The following is an 18,737-nucleotide window of genomic DNA, read 5'->3' as shown; positions in this document are numbered from 1 at the left end:
ATGAATAAAAGCTATGACATTAATAATAACTATATTCAGCTATGATTGATAGGCTTTTCTGCAGTGAGGAAAGATTGTCTTGGGTACAATCTGTCCTAACAGCTCTGCGATATGTTAATATTTTACTCAGACTAGAGAAAAGATATATTCAGATGTCCACCATATAAGAGGGGTACATGGGCTGAGGATGCTACTGCAGCCTTGAGGTTGCAACAGAAGCTGTAAAATAGGAAGGATTTTATTGTCTCCTCCCAATATATGTACCAAGTCTGTGCCAATCAGTGTAGGGAGCAGGATTTGCATGAGGTTATGTCCTGGGATCCTTTTTGGCTTTCATGAAAATCTTGGGGTGAGGTGGGATATGACACATAATGTTCCAGAGGGCATAGAACATTCTTCTGGTGAGCTCTGTGCCATGGCAAATATTTTCTATGATATGGTATCTGTGGTTGGCTTAATTGATGTCCAAATATAATAAAAGATTAGTACATTGATGTTGGATATCTTTTACTCCATCAGAGAAAAATCTATCTTACACATAGCCATTCCACTATTACCTGAATCATCAGAAGAAGGTACTAGAGTTTTTTCCACACAACATGGTGTCCAGAGATCTTAGGCTGGATAGTTCACAGCCTGTCCCCTTGTGTCGCTGTTTACTTTCATGCAAAGTGAATGGCCTAAAATGCTGTTTTTCTGACTTTTTTTTTTTTTACAACTCTGCACAAATTTTACTGATTACCCAAGATGCACTAAAGTGAAGAATCAGGCCCCTTAAATGAATCCAGCCCTGTTATTCAAGCCAGCAACATCTAGAACTGAGAGTAGCAGTACCATTTATGTAATGCCAGAACTTAACTTATAAAGTAAATAACCATTTTAGCAATCAGTTTCTGGTACTATCCACCCCTACAGTACCTTTTCCTTTAAGAGGGACTCCAGCTGACTTAATGTCATGGTTTGGCTGCCTTGGCTATCATTCCATCTAAAAATAAACAATATTAGCAAAAGGATTAGACATAAGGCAAATGCATTACATTACTGTTGTAGACCAACAATGGCCCAATTATTGATATCAGTCAGAGTTTTGCATAAGTATGGAATGAGTAAAGGCTGCAGGAATGGGCCTCCACACTGATCCTGCACAGGGCTCTGGGCCTGGCTGCATTGCACTGCTCCACTGGCACAAAGTAGCACTGAATCTGGTGGATCAAGCTCCCAAATGATCTCCCTGTCCAAGTGGATTCTTGAGCAATGTAGAGACACTGTAGCTCCTACACCTTGCACACTATGGCTGACAATGTGGAGGATGTGGCTGGAGGACAATAGCATAGCTTCCCAGTGCCTAAGAAATCCCCAGCTGTTATAACAGCCCATTGGGACCACTGGCAGCTGATACTGATGCATGGCTGGGCCAGGGAACAAGACTGACACACAGAGGAGTCCTAGAATCAGGTGAGCACAAAGGACATCTCTGTACCTCAATGCCCAGCTGCATTGAGTGCTCCTCAGCCATAAATGAGGATCTAGCCCTTTGCATTTATATGATCATTGTCAATGATCTTTTAACAAGTGAGGCTTTTAGAAAAAGAATGGCCCTACTTTCACCCATTTATTTACATCAAAACCACAGACCAAGTCATTTTCACAGTTAACAATTAACAAATTTATTTTTCTCAATGGATCTGACAGATTCTAAATTCCTGTTTTCCCAGGCTCTTCCCCTAACTAAGGGCTTGACCCTGCAAACACTTATGCAAGAAAGTACTCAGGTGTGTATTTGCAGGATCGAGTGCTAAATACCAAATTCTGCCCTGACTTACAGCCTACTGGGTTCACTGAGATTGTGTGGCTTTAAATCAGGGCAGAAACCAGCCCTAAGCTCCCTCTTACAAAATTTTCCCTGGAAAAACAGCACCTGCACTGCCCTCCTGTGGAAAACTCCTGTAAGTTAAGCTACAGCTATCCCACATTTAGTTTTGCTTCACAACATTTTCTGACTTACATTGCATGTAGTTTTAATACAAGTCTACAAAGTATTTGGTTGGTCAAAATGCAGCATTTTCTAATTATAGGTTTGATTCTGTTCCCTTTTACCAGTATAAACCAAGAGTTTATGAACTAAACTCGTTCAGATTCCATGTGGAAGTGAGAGGAAAATCAGGCTCCACATGTTTAACCTATTCATTATTTTTTCCATGATATAAAAAGGGATTAACCTTTCATTTTGAGCATGAGTCTTCATTCTCTATTTAATTAGTTTTTGCTAATTAATCACAATCCCTTGTTTCTCTGGAAGACAGCAGCCTTAAATTCCCTCCTCCCATTTTCTGCCTCCCTTCCTCTCCCTTCCTCCTGCTTCCTTTCAGTGGACTACTCCCATTGTTGTTTCCCCTTCATTCTCTGGGAGGTTTGTTAACTTTACACTTGACAGTAAAAGAGCTGGGTCAGAATCTGTAGAATAATTTCTAAGGCAACTGTCTGTCAGAGCCTGGATCATCTGCTCCCACAGTCAAACCTGCAGGAGAGGGAATCTATGAAAGGAAATCTCCATGAGGATCCCATTGCAGAGTCCTTACCCTGTCATCCCAAAAGGGAGGGGAATGAGAGGGGAAGGGGAAGAGGTTAAATTATATCATGCTTTTGGAGCAAAGCTACTAGGTAAATGTAGGATTCGTTTTACAGTATATTGTACAGTATGGTACTCAGAGAATGCTTTGCATTATACAGTACCTCTCAGATGTCCCTCATGTGACGGGAAGACACTCATTTTAATCCCAAAGTTACCTACCTACCACACAAAATTGGTACCTACACTTTTATTGCTGAAAGTGATTTACATCAGAAGTAAAGAAGGATTTAAAAGTGAAGCTCTAGAGAGGAGAAAGTTACTCACCTTGTGCAGTAACTGAGGTTCTTTGAGAGATGTCCCTGTGAGTGCTCTACTCCAGGTGAAGGTATGTCCCTGTGCCTTTGCTCGGAGAGTTTTGCAGCATGTCCATACAGGTCGTGCACACATGGTGCCTATTTTGCGTGCAGTTGGCGCCTCAATAGTGCGTGCATGACCCAGACTCCTCAGTTCCTTCTCTACCCCGGAGCCTACTCCAAACTCCGAAGTAGGGGGCAGAGGGTGGGTAGTGGAGCACCCACAGGGACACTCATCTCGAAGAACCTCAGTTACTGTACAAGGTGAGTAACTGTCTCTTCAAGAGAGAGACATGTCCCTGTAGGTGCTCCACTCTAGGTGACTGAAGAGCAGTGCCCGCCTAGGATGGTAGTGGCTTCGGAGTTGGTAAAATAGCCGTTGATAGTACAGCTCAGCCAAGTTGAGTATCCACCTGAGGACCTTGCATAACAGCATAATGTTTAGCAAAGGTGTGTTCAGAGGCCCAGGTGGCGGCTTTGCAAATGTCTATAAGAGAAACATTGCTTAGAAATGCCATTGATGTCAATATTGATCTGATAGAGTGCATCTTGATTCCCATTGGAGGCTGTGTGCCTTTTAACTGATGACACAGGTGAATGCATCCAGATATCCATTTAGATTTTAAGATTAGGTTTTAAGATTCTACTCGATAAGCTTATGGAGGAGATGGTATGATGAGATAATGTGATTTTGGTAAGTAAATGATCTTTAAATATTCAGGGTAAATAGGACTAATCCCCTGAGATGGGATATTAGATGGATGGGATCTGAGTTACCCAGGAAAGAATTTTCTGTAGTATCTGGCTGGTGAATCTTGCCCATATGCTCAGGGTTTAGCTGATCGCCATATTTGGGGTCGGGAAGGAATTTTCCTCCAGGGCAGATTAGAGAGGCCCTGGAGGTTTTTCGCCTTCCTCTGTAGCATGGGGCACGGGTCACTTGAGGAGGCTTCTCTGCTCCTTGAAGTCTTTAAACCACGATTTGAGGACTTCAATAGCTCAGACATAGGTGAGGTTTTTCGTAGGAGTGGGTGGGTGAGATTCTGTGGCCTGCGCTGTGCAGGAGGTCGGACTAGATGATCAGAATGGTCCCTTCTGACCTTAGTGTCTATGAATCTATGAATCTATATTCTTTGGGTGGATACAGAATTACCCTTAGAGCATTCTGCAATAGAGATAAAAAGTTTCTGTGAGACTCTAAATGGCTTGGTCCTGTCGAGGTAAAAAGACAATACTCTCCTAACATCAATGTGTGCATTGTGGCTTCAAAAGTGTTGGCGTGTGGTTTAGGAAAGAAAGTTGGTATTGACTGGTTGATTGATGTGAAGGACGAATGCACTTTGGGAAGGAATTTGGGATGGGTTGGCAAAGTGACTCTATCTTTAAAAAAGTATATGGTAGGTCTGCCATCAGTGCCCCAATTTCTCCCACACGTCTAGATGATGTGATTGCTACTAGAAATGCCACTTTCATGGACAGGTGTAGTAGGGACCAGGTTGCTAAAGGTTCCAACGGTTTATGCATCAGGGCTGTTAGGACCAAGCTTAAGTCCCATGGTTGCTTGGGTGGTCTCATGTCCAGACAGAGAGTTTGGATACCCTTAAAGAATTGCTTTGTGATAGGGTGAGCAAAGATTGTAATGTCACCAATTTTTTGGTGGAAGGCAGTGATAGCCATAAAATGCACCTTTACTGAGCTGAGGGAAAGACTAGATTGTTTCAGTTCCAGGAGGTAGTCCAATATCACTGGAAGAGGTGCAAATGCTGCAATGGTTTGTCTGGTGCAATACCATGTAGTGAATCTCCTCCATTTGTGGAGATAGATGCTACGTATAGTATGTTTGCTACTTTGTAGCAGCACTCTCTGGACCTACTCAGAGCAATTTAACTCATCATTAGAGAACCATGCCTTGAGATGTAGCATCTTTATGTTGGGTTAATACGTCTGTCTGTAGAGGGAGTGTGATTGGGGTATGTCCAGACATCTGTGTTACATACGGATACCACGCTTGCCTCAGCTATTTCGGGGCTATTAGAATTACCATGGCCCTCTTGATCCTTCTCTTCAGTACCACTCTGGTTAGTAATGATATCGGTGGGAACGTGTATAGAACGTCTGAGTTCCAATTGATCATGAACGCATTCCCCCATCGATTCCCCAGACCGGACCTGGAGCAGAATTTGGGGCATTTCATGTTGTGTGCTGTCGTGAATAGGTCTATTCGTGGGTAACCCCAAGTTCAGAATATGTCTTCCAAGATGGCATTGTTTAACTCCCATTTGTGATTGAGGAGAAAACATCTGCTGGGTTCATCTGCCATGGTGTTATTGCATGCAGGTAGGTAGGAAGCTGAGATATGGATATTGTGCTGGATGCACCAATTCCAGAGTTTCATAGCCTCAGCACATAGTGAATACAATCAGGCTCCCCCTTGTCTGTTTATGTAAAACATACAAGCAATGTTGCCAGTCATTACTCTGATGTTTGGGTTTCTTATGAATGGCAGGAAGTGGAGGCAGGCATTGCGAAGTTCTGGCAAGTTTATGTGTAGCCTTGTCTCTGTTGTGGACCATAGTCCTTGAACTGTGTGATGCTGGATGTGTGCTCCCCATCCAATAAGGGATGCAGCCATTGTGATCATAAGCGATGGTGAATCTTGTGTGAACAGATACCCGAGAACAGATTGTGTGGTGGAGTCCACCAGGTTAGTGAGTCCTTGACCTTGGGGGCATACTTAATTGTATGTTAACCTGTGTTTGGTTGGTCTGTAAATGGTTGCTAGCCAGTCTTGTAGGCAGGGCATGTAGGCAGCCTTGTAGGCAGCGCTACAAACATGAATGCCACCACGTGGCCCAGTAGTTGTAGACATTTGTGGTCAGTGATCTGTGGACTGTTCCGAACTACGGATCTGAGTGTCTTTATAGTGTTGAATCTGTCTTGTGGAAGTAATACCATTGCCACCCTCGAATCAAAATGAGCGCCGATGAACTCCAGTCGTTGAGTTGGTTTTATTGTAGATTTGTTTAAGTTTATTTGTAGGCCAAGACTCTGGAAACAGTATATGGTCGTTTGAGTGAATTGAATGGTGTCCGATGGGGCACGTGACTTCAGGAGACAGTCATCCAGGTAAGGAAAAATTATTATTTCTTGTTTTCTCAGGTGCGCCATTACTACCACAAGAATCTTTGAGAAAACATGAGGCTTTGTTGACAGGCTGAATGGTAGAATCTTGCACTGGTAGTGGTCTGTGCCCAAAGTAAATCTCAGAAAATGTCTGTGGGCAGAGTGTATAGTGACATGAAAATAAGCATCCTGCAGGTCGAGGGCTGAAAACCAGTCCCTCTGCTCCAGTGCTGGTATTACTATTGTTAAGGTAACCATCCTGAATCGCTGCTTTTTCACGAACTTGTTCAATCGTCTGAGATCAAGGATGGGTTGCCACCCCCCACTTTTCTTTTGTGTTAAAAAATAGTGGGAGTAAAACCCCTTCCCTCTGTGTTGAGCAGGGCAGTCTCCACTGCCCCTCTTCTACCTCTTGGCGAAGCAAGTTATCGTGAGAGAGGTCCTTGAAGAGGGACGAGGAGGGGGTGGGAAAGGAGCATAGACAGGAAAGGAATGGTATAGCCCAATCGGATGACTTCTAGGGCCCATTTGTTTTTGGTGCTTGCTGCCCAATTGGCATCAAAGGGGAGCAAATGGTCTCCAAAAAGCTGGATGGTTGGTGGAAGCTCTGGAATGGGTGAAAGGTCTCCTAGACCCTCGACCAAGACTTCAAATTTGACTATTTGAGGAAGGTGGTTGGGACACTGTTGGTAGTGGAGGGTGTCGTCGTTGTGGTCTCTGTCTCTGTCATTGCTACTGTTGTTCATTGTACAGCCTTTGATGTTGCTGTGTGTATGCCGGGTATCTAGGGTGCTGATACTGTTGATACGTGTGTTGTTTCCTTCTTGTGGCAGGTGTATGGACGCCAAGGGACCGAAGGGTGGCCTGTGAATCCTTCATGGTGTGCAGCACTTCATTCGTTTTGGCTGCAAACAATTTTTCTCCATCAAAAGGGACATCTTTGACAGTATTTTGTAGCTCCCAGGGGAATGACAAAGAATTTAAGCAGGAGGCTCAGCGCATGACTACGTCCGTAATGGTGGACCTGGCGGCTGTGTCAGCAGTATCCAGTGAGGACTATAGAGCCATGTGTGAGATCACCTGCCTTCAGAGACCAGAGCTTTGAATTGTTGTCTCTTTTCCTCATGAATTTCATTAATAAATTACATAAATTTACTATAATTCCTGTGGTCATACTTGGCAAGTAATGCCGCATAATTCACCATTCTGAATTGTAACGTAGATGAAGAGTATACTTTGCGGCTGAATAGGTCCAATCTCTTACTCTCCTTATTGGAGGAAGTGGACCAAAAATGTTGTTGTTTACTCCTTTGGTTGGCCATTTCCACTACCAGCAAATTGGGTACTGGGTGTGTGAAAAGAAATTCAGATCCCTTGGAGGGAACATAATATTTTCGGTCTATCCTTTTGCAGATTTGGGGTATTGTGGCTGAAATTTACCACACCATCTTGGAAGGTTCCATGATAGCTCTGTTGATTGGTAATGCTATCTTGGAGGAGGCCGATATCTGTAAGATATCAGTTAACTCATGCTGAGATTCCGGCACTTCCACCAGAGCGATCTTAAGCTCGTTAGCCTCTCTTTTGAATAAGTCCTGAAAGTGGGTAAAATCATCTGCTGTGATTGGTGGTGGAGGCAAAATAGCCTCGTCTCGTGAGAAAGATGAGTTGATATTGGTTGGCGAGGTGTCACGAGCAGTGCCCTCTGTCTATTGTACCATGGGCTCCTCTCGTGTTTCCAATGCTACAGACCACGAAGGTGGAGGTGCAGATCTGGTGTTGTCCCTACATGGACTGGGACAGCTGCTATGGTGTCTTCTATAAGACTTCCAGGGATTCCAGTATGGCCAATGACGTGGGAAGGACATGGTGGTCTCATCCATGGGTGGCCATACCAAGGTGGTACATCATGAGAATATGAGGACTGTGATCTTAATAGTCCAGCAGCAGTAAGTATCTTAATCAGGGAAGAATGGTGTTGGGAGAATGACTCTTCAATCTCATCATCTTCATATCTGGAAAACTGTGATGGTATCAGAGACAGCTGACGATGCAGTACTGACGATCCCAGTGAGACATTCGGTGCCCAATAAAGGAGATTCTGGAGTTGCGGAGACCAAAAAATTTTTCTGATGCATGAAAAGACACTGTGCCAAGAGCATCGGTGCCAAGGGGCGGGGTGCCTATTGCACCAGCGGCACAGTGAGCTGAATCGGTGCTCAAGTAACTTGTGTCAGCACCGTCACACTAGGTGCATTAGTCTGTGGCACAGGAATAGGAGCGGTGGTCATTACCATCTCCTTTGGTGCTATTGACCGTGCCGTGGTGGAGGCAGGCAGCTTAAAGCTATTAGGCTCGACACTGGAGCAGTGGGTACTGGCGGTGGCCGCTGCATGGATGGTGCCAGAGGTGCCTGGAGCATGGTAGGTGCTGAGCTGTGAAGTGATCGGCACCGATGAAGCCGATTTGGTCAGCGACCATTTTGAGGTGATGTCCTCTCTATGAGGCGAGGAAGCTGGCTGCTTTTTTGCCGTGTTTTTGTCCCTAGGGAATCTTGGTGTTGAGGAGACTGATGACCTCTGCCGAGAAAAGGGTTCCTGCGCAGGGTTGGAGGCTGATCTGAGGGACTTTTCCATGAGGATAAGTTTAAGCCTCAGGTCCCCGTCTTTTCGTGCCCTAGCCTTCAGTTTATTACATTGAACACATTTCTGGGGAATGTGGGATTCCCCCAGCAACAGACACATTGAGATTGTCCATCTGAGATAGGCATCGCCTCTCTGCACGTTGTGCATCTTTTAAAACCCGGTGAACCAGGCATTTTCTAACTACTACTAACTGCACTATGGGATGTAAAATAATTTCTTTTTTTACAGGGGTTATAAGTCTAACAACTGAAACTTATCTGACTAAACTAACCCAATTTATTAATTTATATAATCTGTCTAACTGAAAAATGAAGGTTTTCAACAGGACTGCTGAGCTCCATCTCAGGCCGGGGACAGTAGAGAAGGAACTGAGGAGTCTGGGTCATGCACATGCTATTGAGGTGCCAATGGCACGTGAGGCAGGCACCACACATGTGTGACCCATACAGGCACGGCTGCAAAATTCTCCGAACAAAGGCGCAGGGATGCATCTTCACCTGGAGTGAAGAAACCACAGTGACATCTCTCAAAGAAGAATATTATTTACATTGAAGGAATGAATCCCACAGCATTTTAACTTTCCTCCCGGAATAATGTTTGTGAGTCCCTCAGATTGTGTCTTTGTCACACACTGCATCCTGCAAGTTGAGTGATATGTTTTGAGCATCCCTAAAAAATGTTAGCCTCAGCTCACATCTAACTTCTCATATACTCAGTTACACTTACTACTAGTTCACAGAATATACCAATTAGGCTTGAAGCTCTATATGTTTACATTACAAGATCAATGGCGTGACGGACTACCTCCCCACCCTTCAGTGATCATATAAGATCCAATGGCAACTACACCAGTTGTTTATATGGAAAAGCAACATTGGAAAAGTACTTAATGTATCTGGAGCTGTTTGTAACACGATGTAACAGCTGAAAACAAAGAGAGCTAGAACCATTTAACCAGCCTGCTCTCTGCAGACTGCTAGCAAGTGATCCATTATCACAGTTTGGGAACAACGGGATTATGTAATAAGAAGCTCTTACCTTCTTTGCATATTGGCACTTTTGGCAACCCTAGTGAACTTTGCCAGGAAGTCAAGATATGGTACAGTAACTTTGCTAGTCATCGGAATCTACATTTCAATAAAAAGAGTGTTAGATAAACGGATTTCTAGATAAATCCTGTAATTAAATCTCATGGGACTAAAAAAACCCATTCACTTCCATTATTAGTTAACTACTTTATTAAAACGCAAAAATAATCTCCTCTGATAACCTCTCTTTTGTTGCATGTACTGCATGTCATTTCTTCTCACCTTTGTCTAGGCTCAAGTAAAGTATCAATGTAAATCTGATAAATCCCCCAGCAAGAGGCTATATCCTACACTTACAAGTGACAAGGATCACTAACTCTATGATCTTCTGTGTCCATGTGTAAAAATATATCTCATCTAACCCAACCTGTGAGACAATCTTTCCCTGTGTACCACATTCATATGTAAGGTATTTCCACATATTGATGCACATATTGCTTGTGGATCCACATATTGCTTATCTGAAAATTCAGCACTGATTTCAGTTAAAATGTAAGTAATTAGGGTCCTTGATTATACCAGAGACCAATATTTTTAAAATGTGAAGATAACATCTTGTAACAGCTCAATATATATGAAAATCAAACATCAAGCATGTTGGAAAGGATATAAAACCTAAAATCTGTGAAACCTTTGGATAGAAAGTCACGGCTGCAGGGGCCAGGACTGGAATTCCAGAGGGCCAAAAATCTGTCTTCTGTTACTCATTAGCATAATAAACAGTGGGGGAGTAGGGTAAGTATGTTGAAAGCAACTATAAACAATGGCTTGGAGGTGTGTGGTATAACTCTTTGCAGCAATTTTTAAATGTTGTTGTACCATAGTTAAGTTACTAAACTGAAAAAATGAGAACTTTACAGAGCTGATACCAGAAAGCAGACCCCAGACAAAGAAGTTAAGATTTTCAAAGTCACCTAGAGGAGTTAGCCACACAATTCCATTTGAAGTTAATGGACGTTGTATAGCTATCCCCTGGTGGATTTTGAAAATCTCAACCAGTGTATACAACTAGTGGTCTTTAAAGAATATATTCTACCCTAGCTATGGCTTAAAGGTGGTGAACAGACAACAATCCTTCCTCCCAATTATTCATTATTCTACAGTGCTCAAAAGTGTGCTAAACTCCTTACAATATAAATGAGAACATGTTCCACCATGACTCAAAGGGTTTTCAATCTGATCTTTCTCCAGGAATAAGATTGCATAATTTGATTAATTATCACAAAAGCTACTTATGAATTGTAACTTCTTCAGATACTGGGAGAAATAATGCAGACAGAATCCTTTAAAAGAAATATGAATGGCCAAATCTAGTTCATTTTACTCGCATAAGTAATTCTATTGTCTTCACTAGAACTACTGATATAAGGCAAGAAGGATTTGGCCCCAACTATCATCATTTTGATGAAACCAGACCTTCTCCTGCTCCCACTGAAATCGAGAGGAAATTCTGCCATTGACGTGGATAAAAACAGCCCCCCAGTGATTATACACATCTATAACATAGCATACCTGTGCCAGCACAGAATCAAACTGTGCTTGTGTCAGAGGAAAAAGAAAGGTTTCAATCACTCTCCTGAATTCACCTTTTGTGACTGTTAGGGTGTGATCAATGTCAATTGTCTGAAATGCTTTTTTAAGTTCACTTTCTTTTTCAGCTGTCCTTTTAAGTAAAATCTGCTCAATGTCTGAAGAGCACAGTGTGGGATCTGGGACAGAGCGCACAGATGTAGCTGTAAAACATATCAGACAGTTACCATACACTCTTAAACCTGGCAAAATCAAATGTAAAGGTTTTTTGCTGAGAATTCAACATAAATCAATCCAACTTCAGAGATATCACTGTAAATTAATTAACATTTGTGCAGCACTTTGAAGATCAAAAGCAATATAAAAGTGCTAAGTAGTATTAAGAAAATTCCCAACTCTTTTTTTATAACATTATAACCAAGACGCAGGTTAACTTGGAAGATACTCTAAAAGAGCCATTAAAGTTACAAAGTAAAACATATGTAAAGTAACTCACAATATATTTGTCCATCCCATCCCCACTAGCACTCTCCCTTCAGACTACAGCAGGAATAAAAAGACCTTTAATGTCTTTGCTTTGTATCATTTAAATGCTTTATTCAGTTATTAAACTCCTTAGTGAAGTCATATGCCAATGATGTGTCAGCACCAATTGTGTGCAGACTCCTTGCAGATAAGCATTTTACCATACAACAGCCAGCTTGCTGTAAAAACACCCATGGAAAAGGAGGGCTGAAGAACTGGACAGCATGGTGACAAATCGTGTAATCCCTACTCAAGCAAAGTCCCCTTGACTTCAATTAGAGCTTTGACTGAGTAAGAACTGAATAAGGACCACAGGATTTGGCCTGATATTTCTCCTGCATTTATAGGGTCAAATTCAGCCATTGATACAAATATATTACTTCCTTTGAAGACAATAGAAGCTGAGCACCCCAATCTAAACATTGAAGTTAGTTGTGCATTTACATTTTTCTGTATTTTTGAGGCAAGTCCTGCCATCAATTTGTATACAATATTTCAGTTGCCTTCAATGGCAGAATATGGCCCTTTATATTATTTACACTTTACTGCAGTTTCTCCTCCACACATCTCCTCTGTGAGAAAGTGCTGAGAACCAGCAGCTGAACTAGCACTCTGGTCACTATAAATCCAATTAGTTCCCCTGAAGAGGGCCTGATTGAGGGAAGGGATGGCTAATTACTAGATCAGCCTGGACTGGAAAAGAGCTAAGGAGCTAATTTACCCATTAACTGAAAGAGTAGAAAAGAAGCACAGGAAAGCCATGCAAGGGAGAAGATGAGAGAGAGAGAAAGAAAAGCCAACCAACCAACTGGGCCAGAGTAAAGGGAGATCTGTGCATGGAAAGATCTCTTCCCCCTCTCATGTTTGTAAAATACTGTAAATAAGAATTGAATTTCTGCACTGGACTGTAAGAGGATGGTGGTTAATAAAACACAAATAAAGTACACAGCAGGGGTACAGACTAGGGGTGTGAGAGTCATTTATTTGAGAAGACAAGAACTGAGGGCTGTGCCTTGTCACAAGTGGGGACTTGTCCTGGAGCTGCCTTATCTGTACTGAGAGAGAACCTGATGGGGGAGCCAGTGCAAAGGTTCAGCAGTCCAGGCAATGGAAGAGACATTGCAATGGCTCGTAGAACAGCAGAAGGAGATACAGAAGACCCTATAGAGAAGACCCTCCATCACCTGGAGAAACAGTGCATGCTTGTTTGCCTGGCAAGCTAAGCAACAGAAAAGCCTACAGAACTTTATTTGAGACCAAGCCCATGTGCAGCAGCAGTAGATAATGGTGTGAGTCCTGCAGTGGGGAACAGTAACCAGACACAGGTGATAGGTGTCTGTAAGATGGGCCCTGCAAATGATCCTGATGCATTCTTGCTCAAGTTCAGACAACCTATATGGCTGTAAGGTCAGATCTACATTACAGACCTATATTAGTATAACTACTCACTCAGGGGTGTGAAAAATCCACTCCCCCGAGCAACAGAGTTATACCAACCTAACACCTCATTTAGCCAGTTCTATGTCGGTGGGAGAGCTTCTCCTGTCAACATAGCTCCTGCCTCTTGGGGAAGTGGATTAACTATGCTGAAGGGAGAAGCTCTCTCATGGGGGTAGCAGCATCTTCACTTAAACACTATAGTGGCCCATCAGTGCAGCTGCGTCGATGCAGTGTTTTAAGTGTAGACCTGCCCTAAGCAATGAGCGAGCATGGGACTATGATGTGATTAAGGCAGTCATCCTAAATTAGGTGGACTTATCCACAAAAAAGTTCCCTGCAAAAGTTTTGGGCCACTAGATCAGTGGTTCTCAAACTTTTGTACTGGCAACTCTTTTCACATACCAAGCCTCTGAGTGCGACCCCCCTTAAAAATTAAAAACACATTTTTATATATTTAGCACCATTATAAATGCTGGAGGCAAAGTGGGGTTGGGGTGGAGGCTGACAGCTCACGACCCCCCCATATAATAACCTTGCAACCCCCTGAGGAGTCCCGACCCCCAGTTTGAGAACCCCTGCACTAGATGGACTTGGGGGAGGTTACAAGCCTAGGCATTTCCCCAGAAACTGACAGACAGGGCTACCAGCTCGTCAAGGCCAGACACTCAGATTGCAAGTGACATCATGGATGCAGTAATTCTAAAACAGTTAGAATCACAGAATCATAGAATATCAGGATTGGAAGGGACCTCAGGAGGTCATCTAGTCTAACCCCCTGCGCAAAGCAGGATCAATCCCCAACTAAATCATCCCAGCCAGGACTTTGTCAAGCCTGACCTTAAAAATCTCTAAGGAAGGAGATTCCACCACCTTCCTAGGTAATACATTCCAGTGCTTCACCACCCTCCTAGTGAAAAAGGTTTCCTAATATCCAGCCTAAACTTCCCCCACTGCAACTTGAGACCATTATTCCTTGTTCTGTCATCTGCTACCACTGAGAACCGTCTAGATCCATCCTCTTTGGAACCCCCTTACAGGTAGTTGAAAGCAGCTATCAAATCCCCCCTCATTCTTCTCTTCTGCAGATAAACAATCCCAGTTCCCTCAGCCTCTCCTCATAAGTCATGTGTTCCAGTCCCCTAATTATTTTTGTTGCCCTCCGCTGGACTCTTTCCAATTTTTCCACATCCTTCTTGTAGTGTGGGGCCCAAAACTGGACACAGTATTCCAGATGAGACCTCACCAATGTCGAATAGAGGGGAACGATCACGTCCCTTGATCTGCTGTCAATGCCCCTACTTATACAGTGCAAAATGCCATTGGCCTTCATGGCAACAAGGGCACACGATTGACTCATATCCGGCTTCTCGTCCACTGTAACCTTTTCTGCAGAACTGCTGCCTAGCCATTCGGTCCCTAGTCTGTAGTGGTGCATAGGATTCTTCCGTCCTAAGTGCAGGACTCTGCACTTGTCCTTGTTGAACCACTGTAACCCCTGCAGAACATACCTGAGAACACCTGGTTATGGGTCAGGAGGCATCTGCTGGTCACTCTAGATTCTATGGTCAAGCTCATGGAAGAGTACATGAAGGTGGACATTCCCAGGAAAGAGGGTTGGCAGTTTAAGGGACCAGATCCGGGGAGGAGGGTTGGAGAAACCCAATCTGGAAAGATCACAGAGAAGAAGAGGGAAGAACCTAGGGGGACTCCAGCTGGGACTTGGGGTATTGTCTGTTATCTGTGTGGACACCAAGGACACATTAAAAGAGACTGCCCTTATACACAATGTGGGTTTTCAGAGTTCTGCAGTTGGACAGAGACTCTTGGACATGGAAGGAAAAAAAACTATGGTTTCTGTAAAGGTGGGGAGAAGGTGTCAAAGGGGTCCAAAGTGGACACTGCCTCAGACTGTTCACTGGTAAAACAGGAATTGGTGAAGCCCCACTGGATGCTCCTGGGAGCAAGGCTGTGGCTTGAATGCGTCCATCGTGATAAGACACTTTGTGGCTGATGCACCCGTGGAGGTGCAGGGAAAGCTTAGATGGAAATGGGTTGGGGTAGTACACACGCTGTCCCACCCCAACATAGGAGCCATGGACTGCAGCTCCTCCCACTAGGGAGGAGAAAGAATAAAACATTTGGGGAAGCAAAAGGAGAAGCTAGACTTAGAGGGGTTGGAAAACACTAGACAAGGGAACACAAGCCATGGGGACAGTAAAGAAAAGGGAGGCCTCCTAAAGAAAGAGGGGGAGAAAGAAGGAAACACAGAATTAGCCTTGTGTAATTAGGAGAACCCGAACTTACTGACAGGGGTTGGGCAGTTATTGGAATCCCCCTCACCCGAACATCAGGAGGAAGGACCCCAGGAGCCATTCGGAGGTGTTGGAGAATTAGAGACTCTGGGTAACCAGAAGGGTGAGGGGTGCCAATGCGTCCTGCCACAAAACAAAGGGGGCAAGAGTGGGGAGAGTATCCCACAAGGTCACCCCTGATGTGAAGACCTATGGGCTGAGACAGAATTATGGGAGCATCCCCCACGCACCAAATGTGATTTTTCAGGTAGAGAATTTTCAGGTAGGCTGGATTCCATAAAGGGACCCTGGAGGAACACCCTGGGGCGAAAGACTCTAGGAGAGTAGCACCTCCAGTAAAGGAGGGAGAGCCCATGGAAGGAAAAACTTTTCCACCAGTCAAGGGGAAAGGGGTGACAGAGTGCTGAGAACCAGCAGCTGAATCAGCACTCTGGTCATGGTAAATCCAATTAGTTCCCCAGGAGAAGGCCTGATTAAGGGGTTTCTTGCACATATCATTAACAGTAATCAGTTCTGACAAAGAAAAGTTGGCATACAAATTCACAGTGCGACTCCACTGAAATCAGTGGAGCTGTGTCAATTTATGCCAAGAGAGAATTTACCCTTTAAATTAAAACTTCATGGCAAAGAAGAAGGAAAAAAGGCATGAACTGTGAATCAGGAAGCCTTAAACACCAGTAACTCTCAATGTTTAATTTTTGCAAATGAGATATTCACAGCTGTATTAACAATTTTTATTTCATTAAAGTGACTCATAAATCTTACTAGTATAAAATATGCATATGCTCTTTCAGGGATAAGCATATGATAATTTCAAGTGAGTTCCTATGGCATAACAGGATATACATCAAATCTCTGACATTGTCAATAGTACATACCCAGCAGCTTTAAGATCAAGGGCTAGATGGTTGCCCAGAGTAGTGGGGAGAAAGACCCTGTTCCCCAAGTGCCTGTGCAACTGCAATAAACCTGCATGGACTGCAGGTCTGGGTGCTGGGATGGGGAAGAAAGCAGGAGCTGTGCTCCTAATACCCCTTTCCCTCTCTACACGTAAGTGGGTAGGGAGGAGATTGGACAAGAAAGGGCCATGGTTCCATTCCTCCTATGCATCACCCAGTATAGCTGGATAGATGCATTCCGTGTGTGTGTCTATGTGAGTATAGGGAATGGGTAGAGGGAGTATGATGCACCCTGTAAAAGGCTGTAGCAAATTACTCCCCAAGAGTGTAAGAGGGGAACACTGGAGATATTGTGCATCAGACAACCCTCTGAGGCACTGTGCATCTTGGAGCAGTGCAGCTTGCTCTGGACTGTGTCAAACAGCACAGTTTAGGCCTAAGTGAATGACACAACTGAGGTGGCCGAGAAGGCAATGCCAGATTCAGGCTGCATTTGTCTCGTGGACAATATGGGGATTTCAGTTTAAAATCCTGTTGTTTATAAAATCTAGAACTCGATAATCTCTACGTACATGAGGCCGATTTCATTGCGCTTTGCCTGCTTCTGCATGATGATGCTCTTCCTGGTGTAGACTGTGGTCTTGCAGTAAATATGATTCCATGAGAGTAGGGGTGTAAGCCACTGAAGTCTTCTGCACTCACCACTCTGGCCATGGTCCCTTGGGAATTTAAAAACACAATTATGACACTACTTTAGAACCTATGAGACAAAAGGAAACAATTTGACTGGTGGCAGTATCAAGAAGCATAAAAGTTGACTTAATGAAAAGAGGCCCAAGATGCTGTTCAAGATTCTGACTGACAGAGAATCAAATCTGACCATGCAGATGTGGGACTCTTTTAAATTGTGCATTGGAAGTTAAATTAAAGTTTGTCCTATGTGGGCACTTTCAAATTTGTGTTTCAGAGCAGAAAATATAAATAGACTAAATCATGTCTCAAATAATGTATAATTAGCTATCTGAATTTTTTAAATGGCATTAAGTTATCTTGAAGGTTATGTTTATTAAAAGACTAAAAATAAAAACATTTGCTTGCTTCTTTTTAGCTTTTTTCTACAAGAAATAATATACTTCAAGATGAACAGTTTTAAATAATTACAGTTCTTGGTGGTTTGATATATATTATTGCTAAAGGAGAATGCAAAAACTGTACATTATACAGTACATCAATGACTGCTTTATTTGTAAGTGTTAGATTTTCTGGTGAGGAAACTTGAGGCAAACTACACAACAAGCAAAAACAGCAAGGTGGACTTCTGGAAAAAAAATGGTGCTTTTGTCTCCTAGACAGTGCTCAAACTGTGATGGTATAATGTGACATATTATATATATTTCTCTAAAGCATACTGGGACATTTGGCTCCATCCATCTGAAATAGCTGTATATTTTCAGTGCCAATAGAATCAAAGATTTTAAAACAATAACATCATTCAACCCTTTCAGCACTGTTCCTTGATCATTATTTACAAAACTTCAGCTATTTTTCCCATAGACATTGGACCACATTTATCTTTAGTGGAATTTTATTGGTATCAGTGAAGTTACACCAAGGATGAACTTGACCCCTAGGGTACATTTTCCCTTTTTTTTTTTTTTTGTTCAGGAGTAGTTTGCACCCAGAAAGTTTGCACTCTACTAAAATGAATGATAGGAACAAGTTAGAACACTCATTCCTCTAGCTTCCTGATCTGTGCCCATGATCAGCTATTTAGAGGCAAAAATATTTTTTGTTGCATCTGCAAATGAATTGCAAATGGCACCTGAATTTCAATTACAGGTGCAAAATGAAGCTACAAATTTTGGAAATGCAAATAGCATTCACAGTAAAGGAGGCTGCCTTTTTAGAATGTGGCCCATTTAGAAAAAATAACTATGGGCATATACCTAAATCTAGGCTAAGCCATCCTTATGCACAACCAAGCAGAAGTGACAGAACAAGCACAAGACGTTACTCCTACAGGGAAAAAAAAAGTACTGTACATCATTTCACTAAATAGATAGGGGAACTGGAAGTAACACAAAAGGGTTGAGGCTTGAATGGCCTATAGGCTATGATTATTCGAAGAAAAGATAATTTGATAATTAGGTGAATTTATTTCCATGTTTCAGAGCAGGAATTAAACACATCTTTTCCTGAGCAGACCATCCCCACCATTTCCCAGACAGCAAACTAATTGTCCAAACTGTA

The 18,737-nt window shown here is 43.0% G+C and overlaps 1 protein-coding gene across 1 annotated transcript in view; it reads right to left on the bottom strand.

The window, feature by feature from the left end:
• The window catches only part of EFCAB6 (EF-hand calcium binding domain 6), a 162,777-nt gene that overhangs the window by 124,518 nt on the left and 19,522 nt on the right, over positions 1-18,737 (bottom strand). The window contains exons 2-5 of the mRNA XM_043515658.1: positions 17,060-17,206; positions 11,294-11,514; positions 9,732-9,820; positions 919-985 (exon numbers count right to left, since the gene is read on the bottom strand). Of these exons, the coding sequence (XP_043371593.1) occupies positions 919-985; positions 9,732-9,820; positions 11,294-11,514; positions 17,060-17,201 (519 nt within the window). The 5' untranslated portion in view covers positions 17,202-17,206. The remainder of the gene's footprint in view (positions 1-918; positions 986-9,731; positions 9,821-11,293; positions 11,515-17,059; positions 17,207-18,737) is intronic.

This window comes from Dermochelys coriacea, chromosome 1, assembly GCF_009764565.3.
Source record: "Dermochelys coriacea isolate rDerCor1 chromosome 1, rDerCor1.pri.v4, whole genome shotgun sequence".
NCBI classification, from domain to species: domain Eukaryota; kingdom Metazoa; phylum Chordata; order Testudines; family Dermochelyidae; genus Dermochelys; species Dermochelys coriacea.
Note: the sequence above shows the minus strand (reverse complement) of the source record. Positions and strands in the feature narration are given on the sequence as shown.